Source organism: Drosophila busckii, chromosome 2R (genome assembly GCF_011750605.1).
Source record: "Drosophila busckii strain San Diego stock center, stock number 13000-0081.31 chromosome 2R, ASM1175060v1, whole genome shotgun sequence".
Taxonomy (NCBI): Eukaryota; Metazoa; Arthropoda; class Insecta; order Diptera; family Drosophilidae; genus Drosophila; species Drosophila busckii.
This window is the reverse complement of record NC_046605.1, coordinates 19,573,958-19,600,319: the sequence shown is the minus strand read 5'-3', so window position 1 is coordinate 19,600,319 and position 26,362 is coordinate 19,573,958. Positions and strand designations below refer to the sequence as shown.

At 39.1% G+C, this 26,362-nt stretch overlaps 4 protein-coding genes across 5 annotated transcripts; 2 read left to right on the top strand and 2 right to left on the bottom strand.

The window, feature by feature from the left end:
- The first annotated feature begins 12,791 nt into the window (after nt 1–12,791).
- LOC108595717 lies at nt 12,792–14,344 on the top strand. The gene is made up of 3 exons (XM_017980999.1): nt 12,792–12,960; nt 13,038–13,765; nt 13,818–14,344. The coding sequence occupies exons 1-3, from the start codon at nt 12,928–12,930 to the stop codon at nt 13,852–13,854; spliced, it is 798 nt and encodes a 265-aa protein (XP_017836488.1). The 5' UTR covers nt 12,792–12,927; the 3' UTR covers nt 13,855–14,344.
- Nucleotides 14,345–14,849: 505 nt separating this feature from the next.
- On the top strand, nt 14,850–16,176 carry LOC108597119 (uncharacterized zinc finger protein CG12744). Its single transcript, XM_017983498.1, has 3 exons — nt 14,850–15,078; nt 15,133–15,644; nt 15,701–16,176. Exons 1-3 carry the CDS (start codon nt 15,061–15,063, stop codon nt 15,732–15,734), a joined length of 564 nt encoding a protein of 187 aa, XP_017838987.1. The 5' UTR covers nt 14,850–15,060; the 3' UTR covers nt 15,735–16,176.
- Nucleotides 16,177–16,270: 94 nt separating this feature from the next.
- LOC108597118 (protein transport protein Sec24A) lies at nt 16,271–22,770 on the bottom strand. 2 transcript variants are annotated; one of them, XM_017983496.1, is made up of 10 exons: nt 22,499–22,770; nt 20,044–21,735; nt 19,846–19,972; nt 18,624–19,123; nt 18,335–18,560; nt 17,656–18,278; nt 17,356–17,588; nt 17,197–17,294; nt 17,004–17,142; nt 16,271–16,939 (listed from the first exon to the last, which is right to left on the bottom strand). In XM_017983496.1, exons 2-10 carry the CDS (start codon nt 21,697–21,699, stop codon nt 16,828–16,830), a joined length of 3,714 nt encoding a protein of 1,237 aa, XP_017838985.1. In that variant the 5' UTR covers nt 21,700–21,735; nt 22,499–22,770; the 3' UTR covers nt 16,271–16,827. The 2 variants fall into 2 exon arrangements, with proteins under 2 accessions (XP_017838985.1, XP_017838986.1); XM_017983497.1 differs by having other exon boundaries at nt 18,335–18,557.
- Nucleotides 22,771–23,322: 552 nt separating this feature from the next.
- Nucleotides 23,323–24,208, bottom strand: LOC108595755 (dynein regulatory complex protein 8). The gene is made up of 4 exons (XM_017981045.2): nt 24,115–24,208; nt 23,822–24,059; nt 23,552–23,762; nt 23,323–23,500 (listed from the first exon to the last, which is right to left on the bottom strand). The coding sequence occupies exons 1-4, from the start codon at nt 24,125–24,127 to the stop codon at nt 23,390–23,392; spliced, it is 573 nt and encodes a 190-aa protein (XP_017836534.1). The 5' UTR covers nt 24,128–24,208; the 3' UTR covers nt 23,323–23,389.
- Between the last annotated feature and the right edge of the window lie 2,154 nt (nt 24,209–26,362).

The window sequence follows — 26,362 nt, the reverse complement described above, 5'->3', positions numbered from 1 at the left end:
AACGCTACTGAGAATCTAAATATATAAGTCAGAATTAAAACTTTTATAAATGAATAAAATCCAAGTTAAGCTAGGTATACATACTTTTTTTTTAAAATGCTGATATTTTTCTAAGCTCTGACCTAACTATAGTATTAAAACTCTCCTTATTCCTGATTTATCCCTAATTTTTAAGCCATAAAATCTAATCCATTTGTAATAGAAGCTCGTGGCTTTTTGCCCAGCTTAATGCTCTTACTACAAGTCTTGCAATAAGTGCCGCAATAGCTAAGAATTCTATAGACACACAATAGGCATAACTTGTATACTTCATTTATTTCAAAAAACAAAAAAAAAATATATGTATTTTGAATGCAGGCGCGTGTTTCCAGCCCCCCCGCAGTTTCTTCCACGATTGTCATTTATCTGTAAGCAACAATATTTTTGCTTAGCGCAGGTTGTGTACGGACAACTCGCTTACCTGGGCGCAGCACTTGATAAAGTGATCGTTCCTGCCAGCGTCCTAATCTATGCCCACATTGTTGCGTCGCGGCGTGTCATCCCATCGCGTGAAGAAAGTAGAAAGTTCTTCTTCCCGATCGTCGGCTCTCTCTGCAACGCAACAACGCATACCATTCAATCGTGTCAATGAAAGACAACGCGACCGCAAACCCAACAAAAACCAACCAACCGCGATCAATAACCCCAAGCCCGAGCAATGAACTCAGTCCAACATCGCAAGGCAGGGCGCGCTCTTGCTCGCCAGCGCTCTTGTTGGAAAAAACCCCATACCCTTCTCTCATGCAAACCTGCTTAGCCACGGTCACCAGTACAGTGACCTCATTAGCAAATGTAACGGCAACTTCTACAACAACTACAATAGTATCGACTGCTCGCGCAATACCATCTACTGTAATAACGGAATCTGCTGTACAAGCAAATAATGAAGCACCTTACACCAGCGCGGTGTCTTCAAAACAATGTTCGGCCGTACAAACTGGTATGGATCGCTACATACAAATAAAACGTAAGCTTAGCCCGCAGAACTCTAAACTTGGTAATCCTGTTAAAATAACTCGCGGCACCTCAAAACAATCTACAACAGAGAAGCCCATAGAAGCAAACAGATTCGCTATTTTGGCAGATAAACCCGATGACTTACCTCCTAAAGACATCGCCGCCGATTTACATTCGAGAGAAAAGTTCTAATGCTCTCGTAAACTCGATACTGAATATAATCGGACCAGACAATTTCCACATAATTCCATTAACATAGGGAAATATTCATGAAACAAAAGTCCAGACTAATACGGAAGTAAACTTCAGAATTTTGCCGAAGCATTTAAACGACAATAATAAAAACTTCTACAAATACCAATTAAAAAGCAGTAAGGGCCAGCAAGTAGTACTTAAAGGTATTGAGCGGACGTAACACCAGCTGAAGTTTCAGGCGCACTGAAGGAGAAAGGTTTTAACGTTAAAAATGTTATTAATATTTTGAATAGAGAAAGAAAACCTCAACCTCTTTTCAAGGTAGAACTTGAACCCGAAACCAAATTCAAGCCTCTGAAGAAAAATGAAGTGCATCCAAATTTTACTGTCCAGTTCCTACTACACCGCAGAATAACGGTAAAAGAGCCGCACAAAAGAAATGGACCGGTGCAGTGTAATAATTGTCAGCGATACGGCCATATTGAATGGAATATGGTCTTATTGCACGCTCCGACCAGTATGCGTTGCTGTGGAGACCCTCATGACTCCCACAAATGTCAAAAAAATAAAGATGATCCCAGCAGCAAAAAATGTGGAAACTGTGGAGGTAACCATACGGCTAACTACGGGGGCTGTCCAGTCTACAAGGAACTGAAAAGTCGTACACACCAAATACTGTCCACTGCTTCCCCCTACAGCCGATACACCTTCAGCTAATAATGAGGCTACCGACAAACCCGCAAGCTTTGCAACTGCTGGGATTCTGATTAGAAATGGAATCAAGCGCTGCTTCCACAATAGCTTTGCCACTCACTATATGCAAGCTACATCTATAGATGTACAAATGGATTCCCGTTCTTTAAAGCTTGCCACCGTATACTGTCCTCCTTGGTTTACAATATCTGAATCCCAATTCATGGACTATTTCAACTCTCTGAGCGAACAATTTATAGCAGCAGGAGATTTTAATGCCAAGCATACGCACTGGGGATCTCGACTTGTGACTCCAAAGGGAAGGCAGTTGTACAATGCAATAATAAAAGCAAGCAACAAGCTAGACTGTGTGTCACCTGGGACACCCACATATTGGCCAACAGATCACAGAAAAGTGCCGGACTTGATAGATTTTGCAGTCACAAAAAATATTCCACGCAACCTGATAAGCGCCAACTCATTATCCGATCTTTCGCCAGTACTCCTTCAACTAAATCTACTTCCAGTTGCGGTAGATAAACCATTCAGGCTAATAACGAATAAAACCAACTGGCTTAAGTACAAAAAATATGTAAGTTCGCATATTGAGTTGAATCCACGTTTGAATGACGAAGCTGATATCAACTTATCCACAATCACTCTTGAATCCGTCTTGGTCGCAGCAGCACGCATGTCAACTCCACAATCGCAAAAAAATTCGTACAATCATAGATACACGAACGTTGAAATAGAGCAACTTGTTTTAGCAAAGCGACGCGCACGGCGTGAATGGCAATCCAACAGATCACCATCTGCAAAGCAAAGGCTAAAAGACGCTACACGCAGGCTCTCAGCCGTAATATGACGTAATGTCATGAAGAAGAAGGTCCCAAAAACACTACATAGAGCAATTATCCCCAACGAGCTCCAAGTTCCCACTTTGGAGAGCACACTCAAAATTTATTTCAGCCCAATACATCATCAAACGGGATCTCACTGTCAACAGCACCAGATATCGACACATTTACGTATGAACCAATTGTATTTAGGCCACATGAGTTACTCAAAATCATAAACGAACAACTTAACCCAAAAAAAACTCCAGGATGCCACCTAATATCACCAAAAATGATTATTGAACTTCCTTCCTGTGCTGTTCGAGATATTTGCCAACTTTTCAATGCAATAACGAGACATGGACACTTCCCAGAGAGATGGAAAAAGTCGATCATCATAATTGCCGCACAATTGCCTCATCATATAAACCAGTCACAAACTTCTGAAGTCATACTTTTACAACAGGAAATTCTCAGTAGGATGTAATGCTGCCATGTCCGATGACTTCATCATCAGAGCCGGAGTTCCTCAAGGCAGCGTGCTTGGACCAACACTTTACCTTATGTACACTGCGGACATCCCAACGTGCATCAACTTTTGCTGATGACATAGCGATCCTAAGCCGCTCGAGATGCCCCAAGCAAGCAACGGAGCAACTTGCTATACATCTGGTGGTAATGGAGAAATGGCTATCCGACTGGCGAATCAAAGTTAACGAGCAAAAATGCAAACACGTAACGTTCACACTTAACAGGCAAGACTGCCCTCCACTTACTCTAAACAACACAGTGGTTCCGATAGCAAATGAAGTAACATATCTTGGCGTACACCTCGAAAGACGACTTACTTGGCGCAGCCAAGTTGAAGCCAAAAGAACACATTTAAAGCTCAAAGCCAACAGCCTCCACTAGCTTATCAATAGCCGCTTGCCCCTTAGTTTGGACCACAGCAGTGTGGATATAATGCAAAGAACTCAATCAAAAATTCTCAGAACCATCACCGGGTCACCGTGGTACGCTCGGAATGAAAACATTCACAGGGACCTTCACATATCACTCGTCAGAGAAGAGATAGCACAAATCATAGCAAAGTACTACAGCAGGCTATCAGTACATCCAAATCATCTCGCGAGAGCTCTCACGCGAGTTTCAGCAGTTCTCGTCTTCGCCGCAACGACCTTCCAATCCAGCGCTAATTATTAGGACCATGTAGTCTCTATTCAGTTAAAATTAAACTGTTAGATAATGTATTATTTTAAGATTTACAACCTTATTGTTAGACTCATAAAGAGAAGATCCAATAAAAACAAACTTAGCTTAAAAAAAAAAAACTTGCTTTCAACAAACTCACGCGACAATCTATCTACTTGATGAAACACCAGAGCCCCTTACAACAAATGCACACCGGATCAGGACCCTGCTTGACTGTTTTATTAAAATTAGATATAAGTGAATCTAAACTCAAATTACTACTAACTGCATGAGCTGGACTATCTTCTCTAACCTGCCTATTTCTATTAACATTCATTCTATTTTCTGCCTCTCGATTATCTTGAAGAGATATACTGACTAACTCTCTGCGACAAACTGCTATTAGCATCAAAAGCTGCTTGGCGCGCCTGCTCAATTATTCTACGAATTGGAATCTCTCTAACGTGCGACCTAAGGACTCTATGCCTAGCTCTTTTTAAAAGTCGTTGGTCAGTATTTTGTCTTCGTTGCGTTCGTTGTTGAGTATTGAGTTCCTCTTCGAGTGCCCGAATAACCGGGTCTTGTCTGCATCTACAGCGACGCGAGGTATTGGCTGATTGCTCTTGCTCACGAAGCGAAGTTGCACGGCAACTAATATGCTCAGCTGAATAACCGGGTCTTGTCTACGCCTGGATCGACGCGAGGTATCTGCAGCTTGCTCTTGCTCGCGAAGGACAATATTTGAGCAGCGAGCTTGCTATAGTCTGTCTATAGTCACTGTCCGCCCTACGCAACCTTTGCAAAAGTTTATTTCCTTCTCTCTCTATTAGCCTGATCTACATTTGCCCTCTGTAACTGATTTCTAATTCATTGCCTTTGGGCTCTCTGCGACGCTGAAACTCTAGTTGTTCTAGGCATATTATATCAAAAAATTGACACAAGACTCACAAAACAAAAGAATGCAAAAACTCACAAAAAGCAAACAAAAACTATTTTGAATACTTGGGGAAAACTAAAAAATGCTGGAACAAATAATAATGTGTATATTATAATTATTTATATAATATATTATTTATATATTAAAGAAAAGAAGAATATTAATATAAATATAATATAAAATATTTATAAATATAATTTAATATATATATATATATAAACTTGCGGTTGTAATTGCTTTGAAGTGGGTGGCTGAAGCCACCCAATAGTGTTGTGCTGACAGCTACAAGCGCGAACGCGAATGTGGGAGTCCTGTCAAGCCTAAGCTCAAGACGCGTTCACACCAATTAAAAATCGCGAAACCGTAACCGAAGTTAATCAAACTTATACATAAGTACATCTATGTATATATATGTGTGCACGTATATATTGCGAAGGCTGTAAGCACTACATTCAACGCAACAAAATCAAAAAATCAAGCACTATATACGCACATGATACATTCAGGTTCACAAAGCATACACAACACACTCACAAACTTAGAAAACAGTAGTTAAGCCAATAATTCAATAATTAAATTTAAAATGTTCTTGCAAAATTTTAATGTCCTTATATTATTATTATTATTTTCAAATGTACGATTTTCACTCACACAATCATGCTAATAATTTTTCTTAAATATGAATTTATATTAAATCAATTAAAAAAACGTAACTCGCCAAAAATATTATTAAACGATCGTAATGAAAATTGCGTTTTAAAATGCTATTACTGAATTAATACCTAAGTTATTATTTATTATTATTATTTATCCGATCATTCTGAAGTTTATGAAAAATATGACAAACATTTTTGTGATTTTTTGTCAGATTTTTATACACTTTGACATTTTTGTAAAAAATGGAAAGGGATATTATGAAGTTGCCTAAAATGTATGTACCAGGAAGAAGGCAGGAGTGGCAGACCCATGAAAGTATATTATATTCTTGATCAGCTACGACGAAGCTTGAGTTGAAATAGCCAATGTTCGTCCCTGTCGTCCGTCCGTTCCCGTCCGTCCGTCTCGTCTTGTATGAGTGCGTGTTTTCAGCACACTATAAGAGCTAGGGCAACCAAATTGTTATGTAGGGCTTACCTATATCCCAGGACCTACGCTTTTTTTTATTTTTTTTATTTCCGTCCCCCTCCCCGCACAATCGACAAAAAACAATTATAATCTAATTAAATGTACACTGAATAAAATCAAATGCTTTGACATGTTTTCGCCCGATTGTGAAAATTTCAAAACGATTCAGATATATACTTTAGGAATTATTCACATTTCAATTTTTAATATAGACAGCGGGGGGGGAGTTTGCTGACGCGCCATACAACGTCGCTGCCCGAACGCGCGGCGGACGTGCTAGACTGACGCATACAGCGAAAACGAGCTGTTACCGCGTTAAGCTGTTTTGTGTATGATGTGTTTGTGAGTGCCATGCCGTGTGTTGCTAGCGTATACAACTTGATTAAGTTATGCAACTTGTTGAAAATATTTATAAGAAAATGCAAAAACTTTGTTTGAATTGCTTTAAAAATTGTGCAGAATTATTTCGAGGGAGGGGGGAGGAAATTAAAAAAATAAAATAAAATGTGTGCGGTATAGGGAGCACTAACATACAAGTATTGGTTGCTCTAGCTGTACTTTTATTGCCGTGAAACAACGCATTTACATACACGTCGGAAGCGGACATTGGCATACTCAGTTTTGCTAGAGCAAGAAAATATATATACTTTTATGGGGTAATGCCACGCTCTTTTCCCTGCTTAACATAATTTGCACAACTTCATGATACCCTTTTTCCATTTTTACCACCCCTGAAACATACCAAAACCTTCACAAACACATTAAAGATAACTCAAAGAATTATAAATTTATATTCACAGACGGATCAAAATTAAACCACACAATATCCTACGCTATTACAACCGAAACAAACATACTTAAATACGGCATCCTCCCACCCTACTCTTCAGTATTTACTGCTGAAGCAATAGCAATTTTAGAAGCCATAAAACATTGCAAAAACACAAGAGGCAAATATATTATATTCTCTGGCTCGCTCTCAGCCATAGACGCAATCAATAACCCAAACAACTACTACCGGAACAAAAGTAGATCCCAAATTATAAGCTTATCTCCCAAAATTAAACTAACGTGGATACCAGGTCATGCAGGCATAAAAGCAAATGAACTTGCTGATCAAACAGCGAAATCAATCCATAAGCTACCACTGATCGTCACTCCAAGTACAAACCCAAAAGATATAAACAACTACTTTAAATACACATTCACAGCAATACAAAAACAAAATATTACACAATGCAAACAATTGTACAAAAACATAAATTCAAGCAACATACACATCGTAAACTACTTCACACCACAACAAAACCTTAACAGACTCGTTCAAAATAATTAGACTACGCCTAAACTCGACCACCAACACTATCTGAGCCCTAACCTTCCACAATCCTGCTCCTAAACTCATGCCCAGCAACAAACAGTATTAAACAAATACGCCAGCCCACTAGACCTTCTCACAAACCCAGGCCCAAACAACATAGAAATTATTATACACTTCCTCAAAAAATCATACACGTACCACTCAATCTAAATAACTAAATACAACAACAATAAAAATACAAACATAAATAAAATGTAAATATATCAATTATGTGGACACAAAATAATATAAGAATAGATTAAGTAGCCAATACCAACAAAATAGCCGAAGGCTCCGCTATACATAAGTTAGTTAACTTTCAATAATAATAATATACTTTTATATCTGTGTATGCGTGGGCGCAAACCCATGTAAATTCGTTCAACACAATAAAATCTTTTTTGTTTTTGCCGTTTTTAAATTTGTTTGTTTATAAATTTCTTTTAATTTTAATGAAACTTCAATCTCAATCTTCAAACTTCCGTCTCACTCAAAAAAACACTTTATTGTAATTTTTAAATAATTCTGAATTATTAAATAATTCTTTATACTGAAATACATAATTATGTATTAAAATTTTCATAAGTGTTGGAGTCATGTTGTCCGCAGATAGTCATATGTCGGTGTAGTTTGGCTGTCCGTATTAATTGTGTCCGATTAATTCAAAAGCACGCGAATCTTAATAAGATATTATTTATACCCAGAGCAAGTGTCACAGTGGCACACATTAATGACAGCAGTTCCCAAAAGCACAACGTCATGGCTACTATTTTGAGCTATAAGTGTTGTCAATAAGTTATTAGGAGAGTCAAAATGCAAGTGGGGTGTTTTGCCTTACTACGATTGCATGTACTAGAGTTACACTCCTTCATACGATGACCCTTGCGCAAGCAGTTAATGCAAAGGGCCAATTTCTTAGCCTCGCAAAGACGCAGTCGTGGGGACAAATTACCAAAACGGGAACAATTGTAGATCAAATGGCCAGTTGAATCACAAAACATGCATTCGTTTGGATTAGTGTAAGTAGAGTCAAAGGATTTTCTACTGTTAGGAATTTTGCTACTCTTTCCCACCATATTGCTAGGAGTATTGCATAGCATGTTCCACATTTTCCAGCCTCTGACATCGTCGATACTGAAATTCCAGGAAGCTTTCACATGTTGGTATAGTGTCCAGGTCCAAGTTGTATGTAGTTGGCAGAAAAAGAGTTATTAAATCAAAAAATATAATTAAAATTAATTAATTTAAAAGTATTCTTTATTTAACAAAAATAAATATTATTGAAATAATATAGTCTTTCTTCATTGACTTTTGTTTGCATTAGATGATATATTGAATATGATTAAATATGTATATGTACTTGTATAAAAAAAATGTAATTTCTGCTTAGACTAATAGTCGTTTTAAGATTTTTGCTTACAGGTCTCGTCGTTATCTTGTATAAAAATTATTTTATTTACATTATGGTGACTAAGCTGCGTTCGTTTGTTTGTTATGGTGAGAACAAAAATGGAAAAAACTCGCTCACTTTTTGTTCTAGCTTTGCTAATTAGGGCATTGCAGCTTTAATATTTTGCTAGCCGAAGGCGATTGATTCAAATTATCTTGATTGCCTGATCTCCAGCGTAGAAACGGTATCCAAAGCTGCTCCTTTAAGGCACGAGCGAAAATGCTGGAACTTTTCCACATCGGATAAACCGGAATCCTTATCAATGATTAATGTGAACTTTGATAAAAAGTCAGCGAGCTTCGTATAGCCACCGCTAAACTCTGGCAGTTTAAGCTCAGGTAATCGAATGCGACTCTGAGAAAAGCTGGCATGACTGTAGCTCATTGTAGAGCAAAGTGACGACGACAAATTGCGCATGTTAAGTTCGCGTCAGAATGTTTCACGCAGGGCACTGCCGATTTAATCAAAAACAAATTTCTCCAATGCGTCATGTACGCTGTAGGAATGCATTCAGAGCGCTCTCAAGCGCCTCAAGCCGAGCAACTAACTCCTCCTCGCAAAGAGCAGAAATTGACTCTGGCGCGATAAATTTGGCCATTCATCTGACCTGGTCATCGATAGCCTTGGCTTTGGTCTTGTAAAACGATGCGATGAGCATTGGTTTACATTTTATTTGTTTTTATTTATTGCGCGCACTTTATAATGTAATGTTTTGATAGCGCAAATAATTTTATTTGCACAGTAATTTTACAATTGAAACAGTTTTATATATGAGCACTAGAGCTTTAAAATTAACTGCCAGCTCTACGTAAAAACTACAATCACTTATGTATGTAGGTATGTGAGTTTGTGTAATACAGTTGTAGGTGCACTGGCGGCACTTTACGCGACAAAGTCAACCAAACGAATATGCAGATGCACTACAGTTTTAATGCACTGATAAAGCGACAAAGTCAGAGAGACAACAGCATAAGTTTGGCACAGCATTATTTGTAGATATTGTTAGCTGAACATTAAGATTTGTATGCCACCGGTTCTTGATACCAGTAACAAAATGTTGCCACAATCTGTACTTGAACAAATTGAGCACGGAGAAGTGAATACTACGAGTTTTCGTTTAGTACTGACTTTATTGTGTCTATACTGGGCTTATATACAGAATCTTAAAAAGTTGAATGTTTGTATAGGCCTAATTCTTATCTAAATACGGTTTACAATGTGTGACCTAATGATCAATACTTACCTCATAGTTTTATTGGTTACAGACAGTTGATGAGTAAAATAACCTAATCTAATGCTGCTCAAGTTTATCACGCATGCGTGCTAGCAGATGGTGTGAAGTCATAAATGTGCAGCGGGTGCATGTTTTGGATAGGACTGTCATAAATGTGCAGCGGGTAGGACCGTTATCTGCAGCGGGTGCATGTTTGGATAGGACTGTTACTTATCGCTTCTCTGCTTGTGCTGCAATCGTACAGCCAATACACTTTACGCGGCACATTAGATGAGAAAAACACACATGTTTTGAACACTGATATACGCAACAAAGTTAGCAACAACAGCATATGCATATGCAACAACCACAAATGTTTTGTGCCCTACTGTACATATGTACAACGGTTGACTGTTGGTGCATTTGCGCATTTATTAACCTATTCATGTATTTACGCAAGAAATCATGTCGGGATCACCAAATGTTGAGCTATTGAGCTATTATATATATAGCTATTTTTAAACACTTTGACATTTTTGTAAAAAATGGAAAAAGGGTATTATGAATTTGCTCAAATGTATGTAACAGGGGAGAAGGAGGCGTGGCAGACCCATAAAGTATATATATTATTGATCACCTCGACGAGCTGAGTCGATATAGCCATGTCCTTCTGTCCGTCCGTCCGTCTGTCCGTCTGTATGAGTGAGTGTTCCTCAGCAACTATAAGAGCTAGAGCAAACCAAATTTGGTATGTAGGTGTTCCTATATCCAGAGCTTAATCTAGCTTTTATTTATTTTATTATTTCCTCCCCCCTCCCCCAGCAAATCGAAAAAAAAGATAATTTTAGTTTGTACAAAAATCTTTAAAAATCTAATAAATCAACAAAATTGCTCTAGTATGTTTATCGACCGATGTCGAAAATTTCAGAACGATCGATAAATAACTTAGGAATTATTCACATTTCACGTGCACGTGCTGACGCGCCATACAAGCCAAACGTCGCTGCCGCGCAGCGGGGCGTCGCTGCTGACGGTACAGCGAAAACGAGCTGTTTACGCGTTAGCTGTTTTGTGTGTTTGTGTTTGTGAGTGCATACGTGTGTTTGTTGCGATACCCTCGTTTTTTTTTTTTGTTTTGTAAATTTTTCTCTTATAAATTTTTCTTTTAATTTTACTGTTATTAATACTGTTACTGTTAATAATAAAACTGAAATTAAACTTATGAGCTAATATAAATTCTTAAGGTCACGTCTTTTTTCATTAGGTCCATTATATGGTGTCTTTTTATACATTTTGACATTTTTGTAAACAATGGAAAAAGGGCTAGAGCAACCAAATTTGGTATGTATGTAGGTGCTCCTATATCCAGGACACTACGCTTTAGTTTTTTTTTTTTTAATTTGCATATTTATTTGTATATACGATTCATATAAATATACTAAGGTAGATAATCTATAATGTCTATATCATAACAATCACGAGTCATATGCTCATGTAAAAAAAACATTCTTTTAGCCAAGACAACAATGTCTGAGAGCAAGTTCCACTCTAAAAAGTGATTTTATTCTAATCTATGGTTAATTGTAAATAGTAACGCAAACAATTAGAATTTAGTTAAATGTTTGTTTATATCAGGCATAACGTATTAAATGTTTTAATCGGTTTACAATTTTTATATATAGCCATAAGTAATAAGCACACATAGTCTCTGAATATTAATAGATATCTTAATTAATTAGGTATATAAATATACACCATTATCTTATAAACTGTAACCATATTTTTAATTAATTTAATTTAATTGTAGCTAGAGCGTTTAACAAATTGGTTTTGACACAAACTAAAGAAGAATAAACAATTTGAAATAGTACAATCTCGATTTTATTATAATAGGATGATTGCTATAAGATTACCATTTGACTTAACTCATATGAAAGGTTATCAGTTTAGGGCAAATCTATTAAGAGTCTATGTACACAAGTAAAATAAGCAGTATACGATTTAATTCTGCAAAAGTTTTTATGTATGTATATTGAGTTATTCTTGACATATACATGCAGGTTAAAAGTCAAGAATTTGAATCTGCAAAGCTGATGTCAAAAAATCTAGAAACAAGCTCAAATATTTTGTTGTTACAGTCGCAGTTACAGTCATAGTCACTGGCTCATTGCCCATACGTACATATGTTTGCGTGTGTGTTTTAATATGTTTTGCAATCAATGCAGAAAATGCCGTTAACTTTGAATTTGTTTTCTAGGGCTGCGAGAAATGGGCTAGATTGGGTGAAAAATTTCTACAAATATAAATAAGACTTCGAACAAGTAGGACGTACTTTTCATATACATACATACATATATGTAGGCACCATATAATTCTTGGTGCATAGCGCATAAAAGTGAAATATTAATTTATGGCTAGAATAGGCTAGAAGATCAAAAAAGTCTAAGTCCAGAAAAAAAAACAGGCCAAAGTGACAGCTCTGAATCTTGCGAAATTCTTCGTTGTGTATTTGTGTCTGTGCTTCATTTCTCCTTATTATCAATTTACAAACATCGTTTCTGTTGCTCAAGCCATAAGAAGAACCGAAGAATAAACGCATGCGCCGTAAAATATAATAAAAGAAAAGAGAGCGGCGTGTGATAAACATTTGTTAAAAGGATAATATAAAGAAACAAAGAAGCATACATACATAAAAAAAAACGGTTAAAAGTAAAAGGAAGACGGCATAATAAACTGATATACATACATACAAACTTGTAAACATTTTTACTTGTATGTATACTGTATTGTGTTTCGGCAGAAGAAGCAGAACATATATGTATGTATATATAAGCGAACGCTAACGGCAATTTATTTTCAGTTGGCTGCGTTATTTGCGTCGGAGCAGTTGTTACCAGTTTCTCTATTATTATAATTATAAAATATGAAAATATGGCGCTAAATGTTGAAATGGAAGATATTTATGTAAGTGAAATAGCGTTGACTAAGTAATGAAAAAATTCTACTTCAGAGCACACTAACTCTTTTTTTTAAACGAACAGCGTTTTATACCAAGAAATCAAGAAAATCCCTTCTCATATAATGAGCAGAGTACAGCGAAAAATGCTGACAGACAAGCAATGCAAGGACAAACAGATATTACTAATTTGAGAGCAATCAGAGATCTAAATGAAATACCGACAAGCATAGCCACGCCACCGCAATCACCGCCTGGAATGCCTACGCTCACGTCCATGTTGACGAATAATAACTGTGTACCCCCGGGCTTAGTGATGCACATGCCCTGCTATCTATGCAAGCAACCTTTTAGTGATGTGACCAAGCTAAGCGAGCATCTCATCCTGCATGCTATTGAAATCCACAAACTTCAATCAAGCGAACCATCACAAATGTGCGAGAAGCAACGTCCGGACGATCAGCAGAAAGATCAAAATTTGCAGCACAAATGCCCGGAGTGCAGCGTAAGCTACAAGCAATTATGCTTTCTCCGCAAGCACATGCGGGTTACACATGGCAAGAAACTGTCACCAGCGTCGGTCGCACCACCGGAAAATCAACTGGGCACGCAGGAAAAATCCACAATAGAAGCTACGCCAACAAAGTCGTACCCTAAGGTTTTGACCACACAACAGTTAAATGCTCTGGCAGCAGCCGATTATAATCCACAACGGGATTGCGAGGAGAAGTATTTGCCATCTTCACCTCCAAGTTCCGGCGGCTTTAAGAAAAAGCAAACGAAATATGCGCCACATTCGCCGTATTTTAATGCGTATGTTGTGCCTATCGGAATTTGTTTTATTTTTAATCTTGTGAATTTTTAGGAATCTTTGGTTTTATTGTGATATGTACGTGCCATAAGAACGCCCCGGATGGAGCCTTATTTTATATTTCACCATCGACTGACTTATACACACTTCAAATACAAATATAGTAAAGCTAGTCTAAGCTTGAGCTAATCGCAGGCGAAAGCTCCAACAGCAGAGCTGGAAAAAAATATTTTAACATGTTCGCGCAACGAGTCTAACATATACTACGTGGATTGTTCAGTGTTCAGTGTATACTTATACTGCCGATAAGAAACCGTCTTGGAATATGAGCGATCTGGATTCTGGATTCGCTACATTGACATTTTATATAAAACATTTTGCTGATTATGCATTAAAATTAAATCAACGCTTTACATAATAATAAGACAACGTGACGGTCGAGTCATCAGTTTAATTAAACTTTTAAACAAACAATAACAATTGCTGATCTAAGTGCTTTTCTCTGAAATTTAAAGACTCAAACTGATCGCGCGCTTCAGCGAGAAACGTCGTCAGTCTCCTATTACGTTTGGAGTCTTGCTGCGGAATAAATTTAAATTGGATTGAAATTTATAAACACTGAAGTGTTTAGCAATTCAATTTATGTAGCATAAGTACGCATAAAATATTGAAACATGAGAACATGTTTAATTATTAAATGTGTGTGTGTTTTATTGGTACGGGAGAAAATTACAGAATATTCATATTTATAATATGCACTGAATAACAATTACTGCTTCTATAATTATATTCTAGACGGCTACCTAAGCATGTTGTGGCATGCATATGTAACCACTTGGAAATACCGTCAAAGAAGGATCTAATTTTAAAATTATCAAGCAAACGCTAACTGACATCAGGTAACCAGATGTGTAGAATATTCTGGAGTGTCAATTTTATAACTACCATTAACAAATTCAGTATTTTAACTTTATAGGGGAAAGCATGAAATGTTAAATTCATTCTTATGTGCATAAGAATAAGGACTATGAGTTAATTACAGCTGCTTGGGGATTGTAAGCATTGCTCAGCCCGATTAGAGGGCGAAAACCATGAGCTAGTTATAATTGTACAGTTTTCAACACTGAAATTCCCTTTTGAGCACAAACTGGTTTATAGTCAATAGAAACACCGTGTGTTTTTTTCTAAGTGGAACCTGTACCTTATCGCAGTTTACGCGCTCGACCGTTCACAGTTTGAATTTTACTCTCGACGAATGCGGGTCGAGGCTTGCGTAAACGGGTGAACGGCACACAAAATGGATCCTAATCAGCGCGTTAGTATATTCGAGTAAATCTATTAATCTCTATAATGATAATTATTCAATTAGTGTCCAACAAGAAGCGAAATTAATTCGCTTCAGAAATATTACAAAGCTATGGAAATGTTTGGCATCTTTGAGCCGCTAAAGCAAACCGATTTATGCGTACAGGATAGAATGAGTGCGCATAACGAACAGGTGGAGCACTATTCCATATACTGTTTTCTATGCCAGCAACTTTTCACGGACATTGATGAGTTGCAGAGGCATCTCTTTCTACACATACAGCAATGTCAGCAGCGCTCGCAGAGTCCAAAGCTGCCCAGCTTTGGATGCGATGCGTGTGGTAGAAATTTAAGCTCAGAACAGGAGCTACAAAAGCATCGCAAGCGTTTTCATGCCTCCACCACGCCACGTGACATTGTGGTAACTTATCAGTGCGATCAGTGTGATATTATTTATTTAAGTTTGGATTTCCTGGAAAAACATAAACGACTCCATGAGAATGGGGCGCATACTTTGTATAACGAGCAACATATCAGTTGGCAGTTGGCCAAGCAAAAATATGCACCACGTTCGCCGTAAGTCTTTCTATTCCGCACAATAAGTTTAAATTGAAACAAAAATTATTTTTTAGAAACCCTTGGTTGGAGTCTGATGATTATATTTAAGAAAACGACGTGCCGTTTCTGATTTATTTAAAATCTTTATTTTTCTTTTATGCGTAATCATCGTATGTGTGTGTGTGTGTGTGTGCATAAGTTTTATATTTATGGTACAGCAGACGCTTAATCAATTTCAATTCAAACTCTCTATTAATCACCTTTTATTGTGTTAAAAAAAGGATTTGTGTAGTTTCGCATTACCTAAGTATTTGCTTATTTATATTTTGTATATTTGTTTATTTATTAAGGGCTTAAGCTTAAACATTATCAATCCAATGCAATTATACAATACCGAAACTGTTCCCATCTATAAGTTGGCTAACTACAGTAAAAATCCACACCGCCTTTTAGTCAATGCAAACGTCTTACAACATTAAATTGTAAGTTTCTTTTTTTTTTTGAAAATAAATACTAGAAATTAGTTAAAGCAAGGAGAATAAAAGCAATAACAAAGAATGTTTATAAGCGGCTTTGAAGCAAGGAAAAATATAATAAAGAGAAACAAATAATTCTTCATAAATTTAAAGCTTTTTTTTTTTTTGTTTTCTAACTTTTGCAAGTGCATGTGACTAAATCGAATTGTGTACTCGCTATAATAAATAACTTTGCTGCTCTCGCTCCACTAACTAGTATTTGCAGGTTATAAGGACTAAGTGTTGATACGCTGCTGGCTCTGACAAGTTGTTATCCTCACGTCTTTTTACTCAAATTGAATTCGTTTGCTTTGCTTGCATTTCGTTTCTTTTTAGTGCAACAAAAAATCAACAAATAATATATAATATAATAATAAATACATTATGCACTTTTAAATTAACTAGACCAGGGGTACAGCTATTTAGAATTAGCAGCGCGTTAATTAGCACCTGCGACTGTAACTTAGACTTAGACATTTTCTTGCTTTTACATTGTTTACTTTTGTGTTGTTGTTGTTTTTTTCTTTGCGGAAATTGGATGCACATACAATTCACAAATCAATTGCCTGCCTGCCTGGCTAGCTGGCTGTCTGGCTGGCTGGGCATTGGACACCACCAGCGCTTTAGGTTCGAATAAACTCGTATTTATGTTGTATACAATTATAGTAGGATTTTCGGCTTATATACTATTTAACCTGAGAGCGTATGTGTTGCAAAAATTCATAGTACGACAAACTAGATTCACTGCGATCGTCGGTTAATCTTTCAATAAATTGCCCCTTGGCCGTGCTGGTATCCCTGTAAAATATACAAGCAATTAATAAAAGAACTGAAACAAACTACAAGCTAGCGCTAGACTTGCCTGATAATTTGCACTAGAGGTGCATACGGTTTGTCATAATTCAAACGTAGAATAAAACGCTTGAGCACATCACTTTCGGCACTGACCACATTCGGCAGGCCGTAGACATAATCCGCCAGTTCCGCCGTCGAGCTTATGCCTAAAATGGTTTTATTATGAAATAAATTACTAAATAAATGAGGCAAGGCATTACCGAATAGTTTGTCCAGCACATCAGCGGGCACATTGAGGCCGACGTAGAGCATTATCAGCGAGCCGCAGTCCATCAAGAATATTGAACGCGAGTCCAAGCTAAATAAATAAACATTTAAAAAAACCCAATTCAATTTGACGCGTGCAATTAGTGACTCACTGTTCGGCAGACAATTGCAGGCGTGGCACTTCCGGCAAAGGTTCGTCATCGTCGTCGTCGTCATCCTGCGTTGTACTCACATTTGCGTTGCGTGCATGATAGACTAGCACATCGATCTTGTACAGCTCCGGATAGATGTACTTCATAAGCTGGTCCAGCGGCAACGTTTTCATGCTGTCCATGGCAAACACGCGGTCATCCAAGCGTGTGCTGGTGCCCACACGAAAAGCGGGCTGTAAAATCAAGCAGAGCATAAGCTAAAGCGCTGGCTGAGATGGGGGGCAAGGAATCGTGACTCACATGCTTGAGCAGCGCTAGTATATAGAGCGGCAATAGAGCTAGGCTACGCGCCGCGATTAGCTGCCCAGACTGACCGGAGGGAAGATTCTGCGCAATCTTAAACGCGTTGAACACATCGATGGTTGCATTGATGAATGCGTCGCGTGCATCCGACAGATTCGATGTAATCGAGCGATCCACAGCCATTTTGGAGAGCAAACCAATGATGGCCTCCGTATCTGCCGCATGCATAACCTCCGGCAGCGACGCCGTCACAGGCAAGCAAATCGTATGCACACGTATGCGTCGCTCCCCCTCGCTGTTCGTATAGAGCAGCGCGGCCTGGAAACAAATGGTCTTCACGTCCGTCAGGCTCTCCTCATAAGATATTTGCATGCCATAGCCGGCATCCGGATTGACATTGGGCAGCGAGAGCAGATCCGTGCTGCGCACAAAGAAATTGCCATGGAATGTGTGCACCTGCAGGCCACGAGTGCAGCGAATGCGCATGACCGCCTCGAAGCCAATCTTGCGTGTCAGATAGCGCTTGAAGCACTGCTTAAAGTTGTCCACCATGTGCGGCTTGGTCCTCTGATAAAGCGGAAAGTGGTGTATGCAGCCGCCGCTGTGCTTGCTTATGCCCGCTGCAAGGAGAAAACTTTAGCCTAAATCCTAGACCGGAATGGGATTGCTCTCTTACATATTGTGGCCATGTCGCTGTACTGTTGATTCATGAGAAACAGATCGACGGCCACTTGATAGCCGGAGCACTCCAGCGCGAAGCGCTTGTAGAAATCTGTAGCCGGATTCAGATGTGCCACATCCTTGGACGAACGATTGTTTGGATCTTCGCGAGGCTCCAGCGCTCCAGGTCCCTTGTTGGGAAGGCACGATTGAAATACAGTTATGCGTCCACCAGATGACTGCTATTGATAAGTTGGTAAGAGTTAGTATTGATTTGAAATTTAAATCCTAATGCAGTTGCTTACCATTAGCTTGAAGGCCACTTGTAGGGCAGAGCCCAGTGCCGAGCCCGGATCGTGTGTGTGGGCAAAGCGCTTGGGCAGCTGCTTGAGCAGATCCTTGACCAGCTCTTTGCACTCCTTCAGATTGACCAGCAAACTGTCTGGACGCGGTAGAAACGGATCATCAATATCCAGCAGCGTCATCTCATGCGGCTGATTGAGACCCTCGGCCATGCTGTAGAAGTGCACATAGCTATCGTAGCATATGAAGCCCACTTGGGTGCGTGCATCGCCAGGCATCTCATCCAGATGGCGATTAAGCACCGCACACGCCGCATCCAAGTAACCGCTCTGCTGTGCAATGATCGAGACATCGAAGAGGAACAGATACATGGCCGGCTGCGGTGGACGCAGCATATACTCCGAGGGTGCAATGAACTCAATGGTGCTGGAACGCACCTCCGGTCGGCGCGTCACATCGCCATACGTCTTGGTTGCCGGATCGAATTGAAAATCTTCGGGCACTGTAACAAAGTAAGTTACATATTAATTAAATGTAGCGATAATAAACTTCAGATAAGAGTGCGAACCCAATGACCTAAGTAAACAATCCTCAACATAGATTTTACCAACTGAACTAAAGAGGACATGGGTAAACAATGTAAAACTGTAATCTATTAAAATTCTGAAACATATGTAATCAGCAACGGGAACCTAAATAAATAGAAGACAATCCTAAATCGTATATGAGCTTCATCTTTTTTCTAATAGAATTCAGCACGAAAATAAGTCTCAGTGTAAAAATTTAACTTAGCCAATGGCAACGAAAGTAACTTTCAGCAATCTTCACTTTCACTCACATTCGCGTATTGCAAACTACACAATAAATAATTTGTCGTAAAAAATAGTAAACATTAACACGATCACTGCTGACTAAACTACATGTCGATCGGTCAATGCCCTGATTGCAATAACCCAACATAATTTCAAAATCAGCTGACTAAGCTCCTGTTACCTATAAATATTGATAGCCGTTTATTAATCAAAGCAGTGGCTATCAGCGCATACAACACAAAAGCGGCCAATGAGTCTTCACTCGTCGTTGTTGTGCTCATCGAAGAATAACCCCCTCTCTGTAATCCAACTCGATTCGAATGCTGGTGCTGTACCGAATGCTGTCAAACATAAAACTGGATCCCTAATTTAATTTACAATCTAATTTAGCATTAGATTTAAGCAAACTTACGCTCATTGACCCGATAGCAGAGATTGCATTTCCACATTTTGCTGTCCACAAAGTAGACAAAGGGATTGATGTAGGTGCGGCACAAGCGGCAGCGCACAATGTTGACGCACTGTATCACGGGCAGGCTCTGTCAAAGAAAGATTGAGACATGTAAATTAGTTGGCTTGGTTACTTGTGCTTAGCATGGCCATAACTTACATTAATATCCCTAAATGGATGTATGACAATGCCAAGGGGCAGCCTTGACTTCTGCAGCAGCGAATTGCTTTCGGGAATTTTGGCCAGGGTGCAGCGCATGATGCTTGGATTGCAATTGATCGACTCATGAAATTGATTGTGCAGCACAATCTTTGGTGGCGGCAATGTGGCAGGCGTTAATATGTGCCGATTCTGCATTAAATCAATCGTGTCCTGCCCCCAGAGACGGCTGAATCCTTGCTGGGCAACGTTAAGTGGCGCATTTTGCGCTTGATATTGCAACGGAGCGCTGCTTGGCTGCTGCTGAGTGCCAAACATGCCTGGTGGAGGCAACTGCTGCTGCTGCTTTTGCGCATGTTGTTGCTGCTGCTGCTGTTGTTGTTGTTGCTGCTGTAGTGGAGGAGGAGGCTGCGCCTGCGCAGGATAGCCCTGTGTATAGGGATATTGTCTTGCTTGGTGCTGGGGCGGCGCAGTTGTTGGTGGTGGTCCAAAGGGCGGCAGCTGTGCTTGAGATGCGCTCGCTTGACTTGTGGGCGCGTAGCTTGTTTGTGGTGGTGGAGGCATCTGTGCTGCGCTTACTGGACTTGTTGGCGGAAAACTTGTCGGCTGCGACATTGGTGGTGGTGGTGGTGGCTGCATGACCGTTGGCGCATTGTTATTCTGCTCCCAATTTGGTGTGGTTGCAATTCCTGCCGGTGGCACGCCATACATCACTTTGGGACGCTGCGAAGGCTGCGATTTGTCTGCCATTTTAGGCTGCGGGCCACCAGCGCCAAACACAGTTGCCGGCCGCGCGTTGTTGGGCACGACGTTCCCAAAGGGCACTGCCATGGTATTTTGCATAGTGGGCGCCAATCCGCTTGAAGAGAGCAGCGTGTTAGCGCCGGTATTGTCCAGTTGGGCAGTGGGTCCAGCCAAGCCAGCAGCTACGCCGCGGAAATCCTTGCGGGACAGTGGGCTGCTCACTATGGGTCCGCCTGGCGTCATGGCGGGGCTATTGCTTTGACTTAAATTCAAGTTCTGCATGTTGTTTGACAAGTTGCCTAACGGATTGGCAGATTGCATAGGTTGCTGATGTGATTGTTGCTTCGGTTGTTGATGTGATTGTTGCATGGGCTGAGTTGGTTGTTGCTGTGGTTGTTGCATTGGTTTCTGTGGCGGCGGCGGAGGTGCCTGCTGAGGATGCAGTCCCGCATACTGCGGCTTGTTGGAGAGGTTTAACGCTGGTGGTGGTGGTGCTGCTGCTGCTGCCGCTACTCGCAATAAACCAGGCGAAGCAGTGCGCGAGGAGTTGGCGCTAAAAGCTCCATTGCTGCCATTGATGGCCGCAGGTGCTGCCGTCGTTGGTCCATTTAACGTGGGCGGTCGCAAGTTTGCTGCTGCTGCATTATTAAGCGGTGGCGGCATATACTTGTTCATCACATTGCTGTTTAGTTGTGGCAACGCGGACGTGGCATACTGCATGGGCTGTGTTGCTGCAAACTGCACCGGTTTTTGTTGTATCTGCTGCTGCTGCTGTTGTTGTTGTTGCTGCTGCTGTTGCTGTTGTAGAAGGAGCAGTTGTTGTTGATGTTGCGTTGGAGGTTGGCCATTCAGTAAGCCGGCTTGGTTGCCGTTTACCAAGGGCGGTGCATAGTTTGTATTGTAAGCGGACATGTTGGACTCCAATCACTGCCAATTCATGAGATACAGCTGTAAGGGTAAAAGATTTGTCAATCACGGTTGTCATTTTTACTATCAGCATTAGCCGAAAATACATTTTGAAGGGTATATTCTGTTAATATCTAAAAGGTCGCACGCAGCGTAGATAAGATAAACTTGTACTATGTATATAAAACTTATTACAAGTTGACTCAACGCAAAGTGAAACGTGCGCAGATAACATTGAAGTTAAATTCTGCACAGCTGGTTTGTGCTCAGATTCTGGCTTTTTACATTGTTTATTTAAGTGTGTTTTGAAGCACGAATTGGTAAACAATTTTTGTTGCTAGCCAACCCCCATAATCCACAACTTAAGGCAATATAATAAATGACATTGGCCGCATTTGGGAATGTTTGCTATAAATTTCTTATTAGAAATTAGCTCCCGCTCGCCAGGTAGAGTAATTGCCATTTGAATTGCACTCAGCGTAGCCAATTGAGCACAATTTTTTGTCGCAAGCTCTCTTTTTTTTTTACTTTTTTAAGGTGGAGGAGGAATACTTGATAAAGCGTTTATTGAACTGAGCAGGCGACATTGAAAATGTGTGTGCGCCACAAGCTTGAGATCGCCTCTCTTGTTTCATTGTTCCACAAGGCTGAAAAAGTTACTGCTCTGGCTGAGGCTGGTTGACAGCTAGAGAGGGAGAGCAAGAACGTCTTTGATTGTCTGATTTATCAAGCCTAATTGCCATGTGATAACACGAACGTTACGAATTTCGAGGCTTTGTCTATTGGCTTTCTTATGCTTGCTTACCTTTGCTATTGGCAATGAAATGTTGTCAAATTATTTGTAACGCTGGAAAAAGGGCGTTGGAATACTTGACCAGCACTTGCACTTTGTAGTTGACTCTTCTTCTTTCACCGCCTTCTCTTTTTGTGTCTCGCTAATTAACTACGTGTGCTGCAATTTTTTCACAAGCGTGGCTCAGGCCTACAGCTCTTCGTGTTATAGCACTAATGTTTTATTTTTATTGTTGTTTAAATTAAATATAACTAAAAATTTAATATATTTCTGAGTCCACGTCGTCCACGCAATAAAAAAAAACAGTAGTGATGCTAAATCGATGAGAAAAATTGCTAGAAATAGCCAAAAGCCAAAAAAAAAAATGCTAAATAAAATTGCTAGTTCTTTAATTTATAATGCATAAATACACAGTAAATATAAGTAAATAAAATATGTGATGTTGTCCATAAAGTGTTTCTGCATATATATTTTTTATATTTATTCAAAAGAAGCCTACGAAAAGACGGCCCAAGTATAAATTAACATTTAAGCTAAATCTAGCTAAAAGACTGCAAATATGGCAGCACTGATTGTGTGTGCGATTTCGAGCTTCGGTAAGAAGAATGCAGCATACGTGCGAGCGAAAGGTCCAATGTTTAGCTGAATTATGTGGTGTTGCCAGAAGGTTGAACGCCCGCAAAATCCAGATTCTGAGTAAAAATACTACTTTCTAGGTAAGCATCGATAAACACAATCTACAAAAATTAAAAGGCGGGATTAGAAATTTGAATTTAATTCGCTAAAACCAAAGGACATTAAAAAAGGTAAATTTAAATTGTAAAATACGTATGCAACAATACACACGGAAAATTTTATTTTGCCGGACAAATTTTTTTTCTTTTTACACTTTAGTACGCATTACTAGTTGAATGTTGGCATTTGAGGCATTTGCCTTTTGCCCTTTTCTTTTTCACTCGCTGCAGTTATTTCATCTTTGATTTTTCCTGCCACATCATATATGTTTGTTTTATGCTGCAAATAATGCACTTATTATAAACATTGATTTGATTTAATTCATATTACCTTCAGCTGGCTTATGTAGAATATATAGGGTATTGTTCCAGTAATCGGGTCTATTGCCACAGGCCACATGGCATTCAATTCGGCTTCGGTAAATGGCTCACCGTCTTCGCTCATCAGCTTTCCAAAGTATTCTTTTGTAAGATATCGTTTATTTTCTGGATCCAATACTTCAAATGCTTCTAAAAGCTTAAACGAGCTGGCGGGTTCCATTCTAAATACAAGTTGTTAAGCATAATTTAACAAAATAGCTTTAATATACAGAGATCTTACTGTCGATTCATAAGGCATTGCGAAACGTGGGCCATGAACTTTGTCAAATACGTTTCTCCAGGGTATTCTTCGGATTCCGTTGCCTTTGTGATTTTCTGTATATCTTTTTCCGTGGGTACACAACCCAGAAACCTTAATACGTTACCGATGTTCCGAGTATCTATGTATTTATCACCATGCGTGTCAAAAACGCAGAACGCTTCGGATATAAGTTCTTCTAATTCGTTTGTAAGTGTAACTGCACAAAGTCTTATGTAAGCAGAGCTACATTGGTTAAAACTTGCGCAACTTACTAGCAACTTCCATAATGAAGGTAACTTTGTGCAGATTTTATAATTTTTTTTTATTTTTATATTTTATACAGCAAATTTTGCATTAGAATCGTAATACTTAAAATTTATTGTTTATGTATGTAATCATACACTAAAATGTTAATGTGGATAAAAAGAGCAGCTCAAGCCTGCTCCGTTTCTGTTTTCAAAAATGCCGCACATTTCGATGCCTTGCCGATGCCACTTTAAATTTTGTACTCGGTCTTTGATCAGCACACTGTCATCTACAATAAAATAGTTTACTTGATTTTGTTAAAGCCGCTGCTTGTTGTGTTCCGTTCTTTTTAAATTTTTCGCATTTAAGTTTATGTTCTGTGCATCATTTGTTCATTTAAAATTCAAGCAATAACAAATTCTATAGTTTTGTGTACATATATGTTTAGAACTTAATTTAAATTTGCATTAATATTTGCTTTGGCGTTTTGAGTTTCTTTGTGAATGTGTCTGTGTTTGTGTTTTGCGTGAGCAACAGGTACGCTAGCAAAGAGCGAAAGAGAGCATCGATATAAACCTTAAATTACTTCTGTTAAACTGAGCAATAAAAAATGTTATGCTCCTGTTAAGCTAAGCAAACTGAGCTAATAATGTAACATTTTTCTGTTCTTTTTTTTTTTTGAAACCGGAATCCGTTATTCTCTTATCATACGCCAGCTTGAACGGACGTGTTGCTGCTCGGTCGGTTTATTGTTAGGCGCAACAGAACCGTCGCGTGTGCATTTAAATCGTATTATTAATAAATAAACAATAATACGAATGTGTGTAAACAGATTAAAAAGCAATACTAATAAATAAAAAGCCAATAAAGTGCAAAGTGCTTAGCTGAAATACGTAAATAAAAGTCAATTTAAAAAATCATGTTTAATTAATTGTGTGTATATGCTGATTACAAGAAACAGCCCGCAACCAGTTTTATTTTTCGTCTATAAAACTAAAACTAACTCCTGCGCAGGTGTAACGCGTCGCTGCCTGAGCGTCGCTTGTTTTTCTTAAGCTGAAAAAGAGGACTGAAGAGAAAGAGACAGGGAGAGAGAGAGAGAGAGAGAGAGGTATACAACAAGTTCATAACATTATCCATTTTATAGCATTTAACAAGTGCTGAGCTCAGACTGTCTGTGTATGTGTGCATGTGTGTGTTGGCGCTATTTTGGAAAACACGTTTGCAGTTTCCATTATTTGCAGCGAAATGGAAAGTGTTTGGCTGTATTTGTTTTTGTTTTGATTGATCTGCAATGAAATCTCAAACTAAAAAGAGGTGCGAATAATGAAAGTGATCAATATAATGGGAAACTCTTGAAGTTGTCTACACCATAGACGCTTGTTAAATTCAACATTTTAGTAGTCATAGAAAGTTGTTTGATAAACAAAAATAAGACCAAAATAAATATGAATCAAAAGCGGCTGCCAAAGCGGCTAATTAAGTTTTGCCTGAGAGCTTCCTATTAAGTATAATTTTCCCAAGCCGCATTTGTTGTGCCACTTTCAAGTGTCTAGCGTGGGGAAAATGCATAATTTAAATATGCTAAGTTGTCCACTTCAACAAACACACACACACACACACACACACACACACACACACATGCATGTGTATGTAATTATGTTGCCACTGACTTTGACTTTGCCATATAATAAACAAAGCGCTGCAGCAGCAGCTAAATATTGTCAACGCGCGCAAAAAAAAATATAAATATCCATAAACGTTCATCATACAAAATTTCACCCATGAAGTGAAATTATTGTTGTTGTTTTTGAGTCAACCGCAATAATTGCAACATGTTGTTGTTGTTGTTGTTGCCATGGAAAGTTGGCACCTCTAACTTGGCTACGTGCTTTTTGCTGTTTTGTTGTTGTTGGCGACAGGTGGTGCACAACGTGGTGCAACATCGTGTGGCTGCCTCTCTTGACCACAAAATGCGCTCTTAAGTTTGTTGTCGTTTAGCTATGTCCAATGTCTGCCACAGCAAGTGGCAAGCCCAAGCCCAATCCCAAGTAGTTGCCACACTCAAGGGTGTGTGTATACTTATCTTATACCTACTTGAGACTGTGTGCGTGTGTGTGTGTCTGCATTTATGCGGGGGTTACCTTTGCTGCTGCCTGTTGCTTGTGGCATCATGTTGAACTGGTCGATCTGGTGGCATGCCTCGGTAGAAAACTTGTTTCTTGCCTTTGTTGTTGTTGTTGTTGTTGTTGTTGTTGCTGTTGCTACTGCTGA